The sequence below is a fragment of the Galeopterus variegatus genome, unplaced genomic scaffold (genome assembly GCF_000696425.1).
Source record: "Galeopterus variegatus unplaced genomic scaffold, G_variegatus-3.0.2 Scaffold3974, whole genome shotgun sequence".
NCBI classification, from domain to species: domain Eukaryota; kingdom Metazoa; phylum Chordata; class Mammalia; order Dermoptera; family Cynocephalidae; genus Galeopterus; species Galeopterus variegatus.
In genome coordinates, this window is record NW_007730085.1 from 182,199 (window position 1) to 198,832 (window position 16,634).

Genomic DNA, 16,634 nt, shown 5'->3' on the forward strand with positions numbered 1-16,634 from the left:
GCAGACAGCCCAGGTGAGGCCAGGAAGGGGGCTGAACCCCGGCCTTGCAGGGAGGGGCCGGCCCAGTGGTCAGGGATTTGTCACCTCAGCCTCAGCTCTCCTCTGCTCTGCAGTGCGGCTGCTGCTGGGGGCTCTGAGCAGGCCACCTTCATAACAGAGTGTCCACTGTGCAACTACTGAGTACTGACTGTGTGCCTGGTCCTCCCAGGAAGAGAAAGAGTGGGGGTGGGGGCAGCTGAGCCACCAAACCACTTGAGAGACCCAGGGCACTGGCAGACGCAGCAGAATCCCCCAGGGTTACAAGAGAGGGTAGGGGCAGAAGGAGAGGTGGGGTTGGGGGGAGGCTGGTCCTGCACCAGTGCCCTATGGCTGCTTCCTCCATCGCCAGGAGTGCAGCTCAGCTGAGAGCCCGGGCTCAGGCTCTCCTTGCCCCTAACCTCACCCCATGCCAGGCCTAGCCGACCTGGTCCTCACACGGCTCATTAAGCTGTTTACAACTTCTCGCCCTGTCTCCAGAGGCTGTCCCTTGTCCCTCTCTTGGGAAATCCTCATCCTGCATTCACATCAACAGATTTCAGTTAGAGGGAGGCTGACCCAGTCCTAATCTCCCTTGCCTTGGGACCCAGGGGCTTCCTAGACCCTGGGCCTTGTTGCGCTGGCCACACACCAGAGAACACACCCTGAACAATAGGTAGGTTTTTCTGCTCTGATGGGCTTCCTCACTGGTTAGGCAGGAAACCAGAGGACACAGAACAGAGTCACAGAAGTGATGTTTCCTGAGGGTTCTGGCTGCCTTGCAGATAGCCTGTAGCTCCAGCCTCCAGGGTGGGGCCTCCAACCTGCTGACGGGGCCTCCAACCTGCTGATGGGCCCACAGGTCTGGGGGCTGCAGTGCACCCTCTTCCAAGCCTCAGTGTCCCCGGGCAGATGCCCCTGCTCCTGCTCGCTGCTTTACCAAACATGGTGCTTCCCAGACAGCCAGCCGCAGCAGGAGCCCCAGGACATGGTGCCCACCACAGCCTCCATCCTCTGGCTGCCAGGACCCGGCAATGCCCACACCCATCCTGGCCTCCCCTGGCCAGTGCTGGATGAGCACTCACTGTCCCCAGATTCTCCGAGGATTCTCATGGTCGAGGTCCTCCCCCCAGCAAGCAGGGCTGTGCTGCACCCTCAGTGTGAGAGGGCCCATTTGATCCCTCAGGTCCTTTACTCTCTCTCTTCCTCCCTCCTGGTTTCCCCTCGGCTCCCTGCCCACCTCTCAGCCTCCTGTCTTGCCTGTCCGTCTCTGCTTTTCTTCCTCTTCCCTCCATCTCTCTCCACCCCCCTCCCCTCTGTGCTACAAATGGAAAACATCTGTTCCCTGGAGCTTTGCAAGAGTCCCTTTTATTATTTTTTCTGAGGCATCCTGGTCTAACCCTGCTCCCAGAGCTGGTTCCAATCTTCCTGACATTCCTGCCAATGCCAGGCTCTCCCAGGCTGGGGGATGGGCTCACTCTCCAAGAGCTTTTCCGCAGCCTTGTCCACAGGCTGGTCCTGTGCTGAAGAGAGCCCAAGGCCGCCCCTGAGACCTTCTAGGGCCTCCCCAGTGAGGTGTGCTCCCTACAGACACCCCTACTGAGACCTCAGAAAGGGGAGGGAGCCACCCAGGCTCAGAGCATGGAGACACCCCCCTCCGACAGGAAACAGAAATAGGTGAGGCCCTAAAAGGAATCTATGTTGCATAGCCTTGAGCCTCGGTGGGGGCGGTTTTGGTGACCCCAAAGGAGGTAAGGAAATAAGCATCCCTCCCCATGCAGCAGACCCTCAGAATAAAGGAGAAGGAAGGTGGGGGAGGGGACGAGGGAGCTACGGAAGAGAAGACCAAGGGGCTAGAACGGAGAATAATACAGAGAATCCAAAGGTCTGAAGGGACTTCTCTGGGTGGTGTAAGCCCCTCCACCCCTGGGACCTGGATGGCACAAGGGAGTGAGGGGTGGCCTGGGCTGGGACTCACCTCCTGTCCTGAGAGTGGCCCCCTCGCTGACTCATCTGGGAGGAGGAGGACAGGGAGAAGCACTGAGAGTGGAAGGGAAAGAGAGGGGTGGGGACCTGGGCAGGGAGGAGAGAGCGGAGGAAGAAGAGGGAAAGAGGGACACAGAAGCGCAGAGGACACGCAGGACCAAGTGTGAGAACTGGCTTCGCCCTTTAGCCACAGCTCTGGCTGCCCCACCCCAGCTCCCCCATCTGCCCTGCCAACAGCTGGGGGCTTCCACCTGCAGGCCAGGGTGCCTCAAGAGCCAGGGCACCACTGCCCGGATGGCGTGGGAGCTAAGACTCAGGCCAGCTTCCCCCACACCCAGAGAAGGCCCAGAGCCGCCTGTGAGCCCTGGACCTCCAGGGCAGGGGACGCTGCCTACGTCCATCTCTCTCTCATGCACACTGTCAGCTCCCAGAGGCATGAGCTGTAGAGAGAGAAGAGCCACCTCTTGCTCTTCTGGAAAGCACCTCTCCACACTCACGACCCTGGAGCACCTGTGGGGCTTGGAGCTTCTTCCATCCTCACCCAGACCCACTGTCCAGGAGGCAGCACTGGCCTCCCCAGTGGAAAGCCTCCGTGAAGCTTCCCACATAGGACTGGAATGGGAAGGAGGCCTGAAGAGCGGAGGGGAGGAGGGCAAGAGTTGGAAGAGGAAGGATACGACATTTCCCAGAGTGGATTCATGATGGGACTTACTGCCAAAACAGATTGGGATGGAAAGCCTCCGTGAAGCTTCCCACATAGGACTGGAACGGGAAGGAGGCCTGAAGAGCGGAGGGGAGGAGGGCAAGAGTTGGAAGAGTAAGGATACGACATTTCCCAGAGTGGATTCATGATGGGACTTACTGCCAAAACAGATTGGGATGCTACGTATCTTGAACCAAACCACGGGGATTAGCTCATTCCAAAGTGATAAAGGGATCTTTTTCCCTTCCTGTAAATTGTCTGCAGCTGGTGGAGTCATTAGGCTGGGTGGAGAGGGTTGGGGGGTCACAGGGTAGGGATGCTGATGACAGTGTTCTTAGCCTGGGTCGGGTGGGGGTGGTTTGGGAGGTGATCTGGCCCTGGCAGCCCTGTGTCCATCAGGTGCTCAGGAGATGCTGCTGGAGTTGGTGATGACCAGGAGTAGGAAGAGAGCTCATGGGTGCAAACTGCTGCAGAATCCACTCATGCTCAGAATGAGATCTCGGACACCTTCTCGGATCCTTACTTGGCCATGGTGGCTGTGCACCAGTCTATTCTCTCCTCCTTCTATAATGAGAGATCCCCTGATTTTCTTTTCTCTCCTTTTCTACTTTTTTCTTTTGGCAGCTGGCCGCTATGGGGATCTGAACTATTGACCTTGGTGTGGTAACACTGTGCTCTAACCAACTGAGTTAACCGGCCACCCTCCCCTGGATACGCAGAATAATGATATTTTCCAGAGTCCTTTGCAGTTAGCGGAAGTCAAATAATTAAGTTCTGGCCAATGGATCCTTAGGGGAAGTGACGTGTGCAAGTTCCAGGATATGTCCTTATAGGGAGGGGTGTGTCCTTCCTCTCTTCATCATTCATCTTACGCCTTGGAATGTGAGTGTGGAAGGCAGCCATCTGGGACCACATGGATGACACCCTAGAGCTGGTAGAGCTGTTGTCCCAGTCAAGGTGGTCATCTCTGAATTATTACATGAGAAGGAACAACTAAGCATCTACCTTGTATAAGCCACAGCTAGTCTGGATCTGCTACACACACCCAGACCTATCTTCTGACAGCACACTGCCCAACCCATGCCCAGCACCGGGCGTGTGCATAGCACTCAGGTGCTGTCCTCAGAGTTGTCCTCTGCAGGGTGAATATCTAGACTAGTGTGAGAAGAAAGGCTGATGTGCAAATTATGAAAGGACCTTCCCAAGTCCAACTCCAGGAAGGCCTTGAACCCTACTTGGAGTCACCAGAACATCCTTGTCATAAGCAGTGTAACTGAGGAATGCAAGCAGGCTGGTGACGTGCAAGAGTGGTTTCATTTGCTGATGGGAGTAAACAAGGTGAATCACAACAACAAAAGGCCTTGGGAGCTTCAGAGCAGGCAACCCACAAGTCCTGAACGTGGTCACTGTGCCACTGAAGCCCAGCATGTAGCTCCACGTCCTAGAAGACGGGGAAGTGTGGCCTGAGAGGAAGCCTTGTTTATTACTCCTCTGGACTTGTCAACATTTCTCTTCCTATTTAAGACCCAACAAGCTGACAGTGGAGCACAGCTTATCACCAACCCCCCCTCCCCGGCCCCCCAGCATCCTAGGGGATGCTGAGGAGCTAACTGGGGCAATATTTGCATTGTTAAAATGCTCCCATGTCTAGCCTTTCTGTGAATTTTCTTCCCCCCGTTTCAGAGCCTCCGGTGGGGAGCGTGGGGGCGTGCTGCATACTAATGTGTCCATATGTGAAAAACATGAAGTGGGAACTGTAGATTCTCAGCTAACAAGCACACTCTAACTGACTTGCCAAATCTGCGTGTCCCAGTAACTGATCATCTATTTTTGGTTTCTTCTCCATCTCCCCTTGGGGACCAGGCACCACCCCTATCATGGGGAGAGAGAACAAAGGAGGGTAATCAGAAAAGAGGTGATGAGGTGCTCTGAGGCCAAAGCTTGCCTGGGGCAGTCCTGGACCAAGGGGGCATTTTGGCCTGAGCATTTTCAGGATTCCACTTAGGCTAGCATCTTCCTCTCTATTCTGCCATTTCATTCCATTCAGGCACCTGTAATCTTTGGCCTTGATTCTCTCTCTTTTCACTCTAATCCACCTCTCCCATCACAGGCAGGCTACATTTTCAAACACTCTTTCTGGTGAGTCGCTCCCTGGCATTCCTAAGCCAAGTACTATGACACCTACTGTGTGTGGTGCCACGCTGCTTCCACCACGACCATGACAGGCACTATTTGTTGAGCACCTACTGTGTGCCACGCTTACCGCATTACACATTAGCTCCTTCTAGATCAGGGCTGGCCGGCTGTGAGCTGGGCCTTAGAATTCCAGTCCGTGTGGCTCTGAAGTCGGGCCTCTGAGGCCTGCTAACTAACTTTCAAACTCTACAATGACGACGGGACCCATTAGTTATCAAGAGAGAGTGTCAACAAAAAAAGAGGAAAAAAAAAAAGAGTGTCATCTCTACCTTCAACAAATTCTGCCACTAGAACTCTCTTTCTTGGGGACCTCCACACCTCACCTCTTCTCTTGTGACTCTGCGAGCTCTCCAGGGCTTGAAGCTTGTTTTTGAGATTATCTGTCTGTACGGACTCTCGTGACCTCAAATCCTCTCATATTTGTATCTGCTGCCAGAGAACCTCTCCCAGGTAGAGAGGCGGGCACTATCCCCATGGGGCAGAGAAAGTAACTCACAGCCAGATGAAGGGACTTGCCTGAGGCAAGCAAAGAAGAAACAGCTGGAACTAGAGCTCTGGTTCCCGATCCCAGCTCTTCCCACGAGCACTCTGCAGCACCACATGTGAGCTTTGTCAGGAGTCCGTCCTCCCCACACTCCCTTCTCCAGGACAGGAGAGGGCTCCGAGGGCCTGCGTGGCCTGAAGGTGGGCACGTGGGTACCCCTGGGACCAGGTTCCCCAGCTGGGACCAGAAGCACTCACCAGCCTGGAGCCAGATTTGTTCCAGTGTGGTCCACAGCTGCATGGGGCCCTGCTTCAGGACTGAGGTGGGCATAGTTAGCTCCGACATGGCCTCCTCCAGCCGGGAGGCTGCGATGGATGATGCCCGCCGAGAGCCTGCAGAAGAAGAGGGGACGTGGCTGAGCAGGAGAGCCAAAGAGCCACTGTCGCAGGCCCCAGGAGCAGTAAATGCCCAGCTCTGTAGAGAGACAGGGCACCCGAGTCAGGGCAGAGCAGCACAGCTTGGCAGCACAAAGCAGCGCACAGCCCACCAGAGAGGGCCCACCTCGTACTGTCACCCATGGCTGGGAGGAGGAGCTTTCGAGGGGCGATCAGGCAGAGATCGTGCTAGGAGCCTGTCCCTAAGGACAATGCCTGTACATGTCAGCAAAGATGCTCATTCTACTACTGCCTGTGATACTGAAAACAACAGAAATTACCTGACTGTCCAACAATGGGGACTGATTAAAAATAAGTGAGGGTACAATCGTCCAAGACTCTGCAGTCATTAAAATAACAATGTATAAATACGGACATTGATGTGGAAAGGTTTCCCCATTATACAGTCAGGTGAAACGAAGCAAGTTACAAAAGAACATGATCATATCTTTATAAAAAAGAAATATAGGCATGGAAAAAAGTCTGAAAGGCCATTTATAATGGTCTGAGTAGTAAAAGTATAGATGAATTTTCTTTTCTTCCTTTTGCTATTTTTTATTTTTCAAAGCCTACAGTGCCTGGTGTTCCCAGGCAGTCTCCCATCCAAGTACTAACCAGGTCCGACTCTACTTAGCAACTGATCAGACACAACCAGACGCACTCCGGGTGGTATGGCTGGAGACCCTTTTGCTAGTTTTACTTTCTGTTTCCACAGGTGCATATATCATTACATATGTATAAAGGTCCCATCTGAAGCTGTGCTGGGTAAAGGTCCCTGGGAAGCAGCTCAAGTCAGACCTGTGTCCTCTGGAGCAGCTCTCCTGTGGCAGTTCTGGGTGATGTGGGCCCTGTTAGGATTATAAACTGTTGACATTTATAATACCCATGCAGGTGAAACGTGAGCACTTTCTCTCTCTCAGAGGCAGTAAAGGCTCCAATAAACTCAGGAGACCTCAGGGCAAACCACAGAGGATTTCAGCTTATGAGACAAGCATACACGGAGCCCTAATAACTTTGTCCATGATTCTTCCCTCTTTAATTGCAAGGGAGCCACCCTTTCCTTAACCCTTCCCTCCTTGGAGACAGCAGCTCCACATACAGCCAGGCACCCCCAAGAGGTGCCTCTAAAGTCAGGTGCTAGGTTTGGCTTCTGAAATCAACTTGGTCACTTGACCATGAAGGTTCAACTGGGCTCATATCCACAGAAGCAGAAAAAAGGAGCAATTCCACTAAGTACGACTCCACTCACTTTCACTCCCACGACTAATTCTTTTTCTTGTGTTTTTGAGGAAGGTGCTCTGCTTTAATCAGGTTTTCAGTTAAAAAATGCACATTTGTAGTTCCTGAACTCATTTGAATTTCACAAGCCATAGGCTTCAGGATGAATTTTTCCAGGACTGAGTCAGCTTTGAGCTTAGAATTGTAAATAGCTTAACCCACTTTTCTATTTGACTCCATCTACGAAGGGCTTTAGGTGGACTTTAGTCTCTAGCTGTGGTGTAAGGGAAACAGTCTCTGTGCTCCACAGCCATCTTTCCAACCCAGTCTCCTCTCTCTGCCCCCCCACCCTGGAGGTAGGGCCCCTCCTGTATACTCCAGCTGCCCACCACCCACCCCAGGACCATCAGCAGCCTTACCCAGAGCCCAGATCAGCTCTGAAAGAGCCTGAGGGTAGCTCTTTAGCACAGGACCCTTGGGCAGTAGTCGGCAAGGAGCATGTGGGTTTGGCCAGGCCCAGCAGCCTTACCCAGAGCCCAGATCAGCTCTGAAAGAGCCTGAGGGTAGCTCTTTAGCACAAGACCCTTGGGCAGTAGTCGGCAAGGAGCATGTGGGTTTGGCCAGGCCGGGCAGAGGCTACTTCCCCTATGTGTACTCTCAGGCTGGGGAAGGGACCTGTGGGCCATGGGGGCAACTGCCCCAGGGTGCGTTCTTACTGGAGTCTGCGTCGTGGGCATCGGGCAGAGTCAGGTGCATGCCACTCTGCTTCTTCATCGTGAGGCCTTCGCCGAAGCTGCCGTCCTTCTCCAGGCCTCTGGAAGGCAATGGAGGGCCAGGGCCCGGTGAGGCAGAGGACTGGCAGGGGGAGCCGCGGAGCGTCACTCTAGGCAGGTTCTGGGGCTGCGAGTTCTAACGTGGGACAACTAGAGTGGCAGGACAGATCAGCATGGGTCCCGCGCTGCACAGGCTGAGGGCAGGAGCCCCGCATCTTGTCTATATCCTTCTCTGGGGTGGGTGAGGCCAGAAGGCTCCCCCAGGCCAGGGCTAACTCTTTCCTGTTTTTGCTCTCAATGTCTAGCAGAGTGCCAGGCACTGAGTGAGGTCTGTGGACTGGCTTCCAAGGAAAGCCTGGTCTTTGTGGGGTACCAGAAGTGCCCCAGCCCTATGGAAGGAAGGTCCAGATGTCACTCCCTGCCTCAGGCTCCCCTATCTTGGGCTTCCACATGGCTCCAGAGGAGCCAGTGGGGGTGGGGTGGCAGATAAACAATTACGGAGACCCTATCTGCCCCCTACCCCCAGCCCCCAATCCCCTAGTTCACTGCAGCTCCAATACTGCTGGGGGCAGGGGTGGTCTTTTCTCAGAGTGGGAGGTAGGGGAGGCAGGCAGGAGCCGCCAGCTCAGAAAGGCAGCACAGCCTGTTATGGCCACGCTGGGGCACATTCCCACCCAGCCCCTTCCACTGCCAAGGAAGCCCCCAGCCCTTGAACCTGCTAGTTGGGGAAGTAACAGGGGGCAAAGGCAGAAAGGCAGGAGAAGAGAAGGCGACCCAGCCAGAGTCAGAGGCTTCCTCCTTTCAGCGGGGCACCAGGACGGTGGTCCCACAAAGAACCCAGGGTCCAGGGCGTCCCTGCCACCCCAACTCAGGCCTGCGGTGCAGCCCTCATAGTGAGTGTTGGAGGAAACCACCACCAAAGTGCAGCACCGCCCCTGCTAGTTGGGGAAGTAACAGGGGGCAAAGGCAGAAAGGCAGGAGAAGAGAAGGCGACCCAACCAGAGTCAGAGGCTTCCTCCCTTCAGCGGGGCACCAGGATGGTGGTCCCACAAAGAACCCAGGGTCCAGGGCGTCCCTGCCACCCCAACTCAGGCCTGCGGTGCAGCCCTCATAGTGAGCATTGGAGGAAACCACCACCAAAGTGCAGCACCGCCTGGTGGTTCCCTTCCCTCCCGCCTGCTCCCCACTCCCAGGAGGCATCCGACTGACCCAGTGTGGGGGCAGAAGAGCTAGTGACACTAGGTTAGAATCAGGGGCAGCTTTTCTTAGTTTAGTGACCTTCAGCAAACCCCCTTGACCTTTCTACATTGTAGTTTTCTCTTCTTGAAAAAAAGCACAACAATGGCACCTCACAAAGTGGCTGTGGGTGTAAATGGGACGACATGGGCAGTGCCTAGCAGTGCTGTCATGGGGCAGGCCTGCAGATACAGCTCCCCTCCTGCCTTCCCTCCCAGGGCTCCACAGTCCCTACCTTGAAGAACCTTCCAGCCCAAATGGAGAAAAGAGACACTCCAAGCTGAGCACTTAGCAAAACCCCACAAGGACAGGGTTAAGCTGAAACAGTTTAGAGGCTGGGTGGTTGGTGGCTACATGGAGGGGAGGCATCTGCACCGGGCCTCAGGGGCAATGAGAACATTGATGAGAACCCAGCAGCATGAGACTGGCCCAGCCAGAGCAGAGGAAGGGGGTGTGCAGGGAGTGCAGCAGGAGGTGGGGCCTGGTGGGTAGGTGGGGTGGGGTAGACCAGGCCTCCAGGCTGTTGATTCTGGTCTTGATCCTTGGCTGACCCAAACTAGATTTTACAAGCCCCGGTTTCTGACCTGTGGCCCCAGGTTCAGAAAAGAGTCCTCCCTATCTCCTGGGAAAGCTGGGAGGGTACTGGATGCAGGCTTCTGGTCCAGGTAGTGGGCCAGCTCTGCTCTACCCTGGGTGGGGAGTTGCCAGAGGTTCCCAGGAGAGGTGCTTAGGGGCTTCCTGTGGTGATGAGCGCCATCGGGCTCTCACAGCAGAGATGGAGTGTGTGGATGGTGACTTGAATAGACCTCAAGGCAAACCCCACTGCCCCGGCCCCTTAAATGTTAGGAGGTCTCCTGGGAAAGCTGGGAGGGTACTGGATGCAGGCTTCTGGTCCAGGTAGTGGGCCAGCTCCGCTCTACCCTGGGTGGGGAGTTGCCAGAGGTTCCCAGGAGAGGTGCTTAGGGGCTTCCTGTGGTGATGAGCGCCATCGGGCTCTCAAAGCAGAGATGGAGTGTGTGGATGGTGACTTGAATAGACCTCAAGGCAAACCCCACTGCCCCGGCCCCTTAAATGTTAGGAGGTAAGACTGCAGTTCAGACCCCATCATGAGCGGCCACTGGAGGAGCAGGCAACCAGCCATCCAGATGATACAGACAAAGTGTAGCCAGCTCCAGGGGCAGCTCCCTACAGAAGGGAAACCAGGGTGTGCATCTGCTTGAGCTGCCATAGCCAAGGAGCGGGAGAGCAAGGGCACTGAACACAGACCCCCTTCACCCCACAGCTTCCTGCTGGCAGCTTCCACCCACTGGTCCTGCTCTGCCCTGGAATTTCCCAGGCTCAAAGGCCTGCAAAGTGAGGGCTGACCCTGCCCAGGGTCTTTTACTCCATCCGATCACCCTGGGGCCTCCTCTGTAAATTTCACCATTGGAGATGTTCCTCTGGGGAGACTGAAAGCCTTCCAGGCTCCCAGAGTCCTTGTGAAAATGCAAATACCCACCAGAGTGGGGTCCCCTAAGGCCTTATGGAGGTGACACAGTAGCAATCCCATATAAGGCGAGGGGAGGACCAGGAAGAGGCAGTGCGCTCCTGCAGGAGGCTCCCCTTTCCCTTTGGGCCACACAGGCATCCCACTGGGTTTGAGCAAAGACCTGCAGATTCAGCCTGGGCAAGAGTGCTCTGCTGTGGCCCAGGAAAAACCCAGAGCCCAGGAGGGGGACTGTAGGAGGAGGCAGGATGCATGGAAATCGTGGGTGACTGGGGAGGAGTGGAGTGGCTCTTCAGGATCCTGCCGCCGCCTCCTCCTCCTCTTCTAGCCTCCAAATGGAACCAGGATAGAAGTGACAGGCTCCATGGGCTGGGACTCAGGAGATCCAGATTCAAGTCCCGGCACTACCATTTACCAGGCAAGAGACTGGCAAATTATGAGGCCTCTGAGTCTCAGTCTCCTTACAGGGCTAAGAATAAAATCTGGTGACATATAAAATATAAGCAGCTGATGTGTAAGAAAAAGCAACAAGCCCAGCACTTGGCTCGGGTGCTTAATTTTCTCTTTTCTTTCTCAGCACCCTGAACTTCACTTTCCTTCATAGGGTCTTTACGCTTTTCATAGAGGATTGTCAAGAGGCTAAAACTAAACCACAGATGTAAGAAGCCCCGTGAGCATAAAGTTCCACATTCCTATTCAAACATCATCACCACCCATCTTGTCAGGCATCGAGGCCACTCAGTGGTGGACTGTTGCCCTGGCAACCACTGCCTGACAACTCTGCCCTCCACCCTCTGGTAATGCCAGGGACAATGACAGCCACTCACCCCAGCTGGGAGAAGTTGTACAAGGTCTGCCACAGCCTCAGCATTTGTCTGCAGGTCACGAGGGCTTCCTCCGGGCCTTTAAATACCTGCTCCAGCTTCACCTTGGTAAACATCAGGCTGCGGGAGGAAGAGCAGCACTTAGCGTGCCCCAGCGGGGGCTCCACTTTTACTCCAAGGGTGAGACCCCAGGGGATTCTGCACCACCAGGGCAGCCCCCATCTGTGTACCTCCCAGCCCACAGAAGGCAGAGTACCTGAGAGCATGGCAGCCTCTGTCGTGCCCCTGAACTGCTCACTTTCTTTCTCTGTGCCTCAGTTTCTCCCCATCTTCACTGCCAACACATGGAGCACTATTCCGCATTTGTCAGTGCCCATCCGGATCATTCCACTGATCATATACCAACCTGCCCCTCCTCTAAAGCACGGTCAAGTGTGATTACTAGTCTTGCTTGCCTTGCTCTTCCTGCCACATCCTCAGCTAGGCAGCATCCGGTGTCCTACTGAACACACGGCTTTTATACTTATATGTTCCAGGGCCCAGGATAGGGCCTTGTATACGAGACACACCCAGAAAGTACCTTTGAATCAGTGAGTGAGGGTAAGCAAGGAATTGGTGACAAGGTCATCTGAAGGGCACAGTTCTGATTTCTACTTTGGCAACACACAATAGGTGCCAAATTAACCTCTTCTAAATGGAACTGAAAACCTTGTTTCCTGACCCTGGGTATAAGAGGAAGGTGGTGTTACACTTTATCAAAGGATTCTTCCTTGAATTTCCTAAAATAGCTCCCTTTATATATCAAGAGGATCAAAGCAGCATGAAATCTACTCAATCACCATTTAGGAAGAGCTACTGTGCAATGAGACAGCAACTTCAGAATTTCTTTCAACCCGAAAAGCTGAAGTCCTCTGCAGTGAGACCGGTGTGGAGATGTGGCTCTTAAGTGGTTGGGAAGAGAGAAAGGGCAGTTCCACCTGGAAGGGTCGTTGGCTCCTCCTTCTGCCCCCAGACACAGCAGGATGGCCAAAATATTTAACATAGACCAATCGGAACACTCATTCACCAAGAACTGGGGTGGGGTCTTGGAGGCCCTGATACACCAGGCAGTAGCCCTTCAGTTGCTGGGGAGGTCTGGGGGTCCTGGAGGAGGGGTCAAGGCAGTGGCTATTCATCAGCCAGTATGGAAGAACTGTCATGTTTTTACCACCAGTGCTGCCAGCAGTCCTGATGCACACCAGCTGCCTGGGCAGCCTGTGGAGAGTTTGGCTGAGCACACCTGAACAAGGTTGCACTCTGGGTCTGCAGCGAGGAGTAGCAGTGAGGCCCTTTAATTCACAACATGGCTGTTGAGCAAATCAACATGAACTGTCAGGCCCTGAACCTGACCACTGCCTGGTAGTCCTGCCTGCCCATCTGAGGTTGGCACACAGGCCTTCATGGAAGCTGGGTTCTGCACCCGAAGGCCCTTTCCCCAGCCCTCTCATGCTGCAGAGGGGGGCACCAGGGAGGCAAGGCCTGCATCCAGGAGCTGCCCCTCTGGCCTCCGTCAGCTGGGGGCCTGGCCTCCCTTTCCTCTGCACTGAGACCTGGGCCTCCAGCCTCACTATGAACTTTGATGTCCTTAGTCCCATGACTGTCCTTTCTTTTCACACCTTGTTCCTCTTAGTTTGTGACTTTTTGGCAGAGAATGAATAGAATTTGCCCAGTCCTCTTTTTAGATGAGGGGGTTTGGGTTCTGGGCAAGGATTATTTTCCTTACTTTTCCTCAAAAATGTCTTTTGTGTCCCTGCACACAGGCTCCCCCCCTGACATAGTCTCTCCTATCCATTTTCATCCCACCCCCAAGCCTGACTTTAAACCTCAGGTCTCCCAACTCTTCGGATGTCTGGCATCCTTCTTGGAACATCAGCTAATGACCACTGGGCTGGCTTGTAAGGTCCTGAGGGCAGAAACCCGGGTCCCCACGGCATGATCCACACAGGCCTGGGAGTACGGCCAGCACAGGGTACACTCCTGAGCAGGAACGGGGTCTCAGCACGCCTGTGTGCAGCTGTTGGAGAGAACGGGTCCCACAACTCTACTCTCCTTTCCCAGAATCCCAAACGGCCCAACACTCTACAAGCCTCTGCTTTTGGAAATATAAAGTAAAAGACACAATTTCTGCCTTCAAGGTAACAATTAGAGTGCTATAAATGACAAATTGCCCAGAGAATCAAGTGCTATATTTTTGGATCAGACTCAGCGCAAGGAAAAAACAGAGAAGGGTCTGGCTGGAGCTGGGGTTTGCTGAGAAGGAGGGTGAGGTGGGATTTGGTTGGGAGTGGATGAGAGAAGCTTGGGAGTGTGGGGGAGGGGAGCAGCTGGTTGGAGCATGGATGTTAGTGAGGCCACAAAGCCCCTCCCCTTAGGCGGCCAGAGCAGGGGAGTCCCCTCGGCAGGGCTGGGCTGGTTCTCTGGGGACAGTTCCCCAGGCAGACCAGTCCTGCAACATTCCCCTGGGCAGGGTGGGCTCTCCACACACAGGCCTCTTCTTCAGCATGCTTCTCTCTGCCAGAGCCCCCTTCCCACGCGGCTCCCTGCATCCCTGAGAGCCAGGATGGGCCCACGATAGATCTGCCCACACCATGTGGCTGGAGCAGGAGTGGCCGAAGCTGAGCTGGCATAGCAGTCGCTTCTACCAAGGCAGGCTGGGGCTTCACGGTGCTGACATTCCATTAGCATGAGTGACCCAGTGTGAAATTTCTCAACCCAACCACATCCTTTCTGGGCTGGAGCAAGTGCTCCAACAGTCACTCTCTGGTCTGATCCCTCACTCCCCGATCCTGGAGGCTCCAGATTAGCTCCTGGGGAGACTTCCTTGCCATGGCAGTTGGGCACTGCCAGAGGGCTCTTCTTCCACCAAAGAGCCCTGCCCTGGCTGTCCACACCATCAATCCAACTTCCCACTCCAGCTCATCCTCCCCACGAACTTATGCTGACCACATGGGTATTAGCAGGCAGCTCCCCAAGCCTCAGGACAGGCTCACTCTGACTTCCTCTGTGTGCCCCATGGGGGCTGTCCACCCCCCAGCCCCTGCCACCAGGACTGCACGCCCACTGGCTTGCCTCTAATGCACCTCTGAACCGTCTCCCCGCTCACTGCAGGGATCAGCAGACCACTTCACCCCCTCAGAAGGAGCAACTCTAAGACAACCAATCCTGTCGGAGCCCAGGGCTTCCTCTCCACCCATCCACCCACACGCAGGCCCAGTTCTTCAGAACTCAGGAGAAAGCTGACACAGCCTGGCCTGCTGTCATGGCTGGTGGGCGGCACCTGGGCCCACACACAGGGGTCACAGCTGCCGCCACAGCCTCGTCAACGCTGTGCTTCCTGGGTGGGGAGGCTGCTGGCAGTGGGGGCAGGGGACAGAGAAGGCAGCCCAGGGCTCCCCAACTCCTTTCAGCAGCCCAGCTCCCAGCTCCTCGCTTCTCTGTCTTAACTGAAGGAATCTGTAATGTCAGTTGAATAAAGGGTCCAGAGACTTTCAAAAACCACCATTTTAATCCCGTGGTTCCAGTCCTCCTTCAAGAAGCCCTCCTCTGAAGGTCTGGGACTGTGTTAGCACTTAATTACATACTACATATATTGTTGGGGCTCAGGACACACCACCCCACAATATGACTGTAGGAAGCCAGAATATCCACCCCAAATATACTTTGGCGTACTTTGATCTGGTTATTCTGAGAAACTGCAGACACAGAAGTTGCTCTGAAAAGCTGCCTTTTTGTAAAAGAAATTGGCATTTATAAAGAAAACCTACATTAGTGAAAGTATCTGTATCAGAGGGCCGGCCCCTTGGCTCACTCGGGAGACTGTGGTGCTGATGGCGCCAAGGCCGTGGGTTCGGGTCCTATATAGGGATGGCCGTTGCGCTCACTGGCTGAGCGTGGTGCAAACGACACCGAGCCAAGGGTTGCGATCCCCTTACCGGTCAAAAAAAAAAAAAAAAAAGTATCTGTATCAGGAAGGGAGCTGCTCTGGACAGCTTTTTTTTCTTTTTGTCTTTTTTTCGTGACCGGCAACGGATCGCAACCCTCAGTGTCGCGCCTGTACCGGACCGGGACCGGCAATGGGATCGCAACCCTCGGTGTCGTTTGCACCACGACTCAGCCAGTGAGCGGCCGGTCTGTATGTGGGATCTGAACCCTCGGCGGGAGCGCCGCCACGCTTCCCAAGCGGCGCACTGTAGCAGTGCGCCACCGGGCCGGCCCTGGACAGCTTTTTACTACCCGAGAGACTGTTATCTGCACAAGACAACCTTTATTCACCACATGGTTCCTCCCCCGCCTCCCATAACTTGCTGCCCTAAGCTCTGATTCCTTTCTGTAGCTCAGGATGTTGTAAAAGCTTCAATCACCTGGCCCTTCCTTGAGCTGCATATTTTGGGAGACTTCTATGCATATGTATTTGATAAAATAGGGTTTTTCTCCTGTTGATCTGTCTTGTGTCAATATAATTCGTAGCCCAAAGAACCTAGGAGGGTGGAGGGAAGCCATTTTTCTCTTCCTAACTGGTTATATAAATCTGTTTTGCCACCTTTGTTTAAGAGTTTAATCATGAAGATAAACTCATATCAAGCATTGTTAGAGCCAGATATTCTAGAAACAGCCCGCAGCCTATCCTGCCTGCAGATGGTAAAACCACCATTTACCCTGTTCTGTGTCCCACTGTGTGTTCCCACCCGGACAGCAAGTACCTGTGAGACAGGCCCCATCCCTTCCACATTAGCACTTGCCTTGCTCCCCAGAGCCTGGCCCAGTGCTGAGCACACCGTGTTCGCTTAGAACTGCAGCCTGTCACTTGACTCACAGCTGCACTGCGAGCTGGATACACAGCTGGCAAGCAAAGTGCTGGCCAATTCCATTTCACATTGTCCAGAAGCAAAGTTTTACTCCACGTGAGAGCAAAGCCTGGGGAGGAACAGTGTGCTCTGGGCATAACACGAGGTGTCTGGCTCCTCCTGACTGTGGGGGCGGGGAGCTCTTCATCCCAGGGGACAGAAACCCGGCAAGGCCAAAAATATTAACTGAGGAGAGTCCCTGAGACCAGAATGCCATAATACCAGGATCTAGTGGCTCTTCCATATTCAGGCACTTTGACAAGAGCCATTCTAGGAAAGGAATGGCCACATTATTGTCCTCAAACCCTGTACTGTGACACTAGAGTGAAAAGACACTGGCCCAGGAGCCAGAAACCTGAGCCAAAGTCCAGCTCTTGCCACCCAGCTAGACATGTC

The 16,634-nt window shown here is 54.4% G+C and overlaps 1 protein-coding gene across 1 annotated transcript in view; it reads right to left on the bottom strand.

The window, feature by feature from the left end:
- Positions 1–16,634, bottom strand: part of TTC7A (tetratricopeptide repeat domain 7A) — a 32,877-nt gene that overhangs the window by 15,341 nt on the left and 902 nt on the right. The window contains exons 2-4 of the mRNA XM_008586398.1: positions 11,359–11,475; positions 7,753–7,850; positions 5,642–5,776 (exon numbers count right to left, since the gene is read on the bottom strand). Coding sequence (XP_008584620.1) covers positions 5,642–5,776; positions 7,753–7,850; positions 11,359–11,475 — 350 coding nt within the window. The remainder of the gene's footprint in view (positions 1–5,641; positions 5,777–7,752; positions 7,851–11,358; positions 11,476–16,634) is intronic.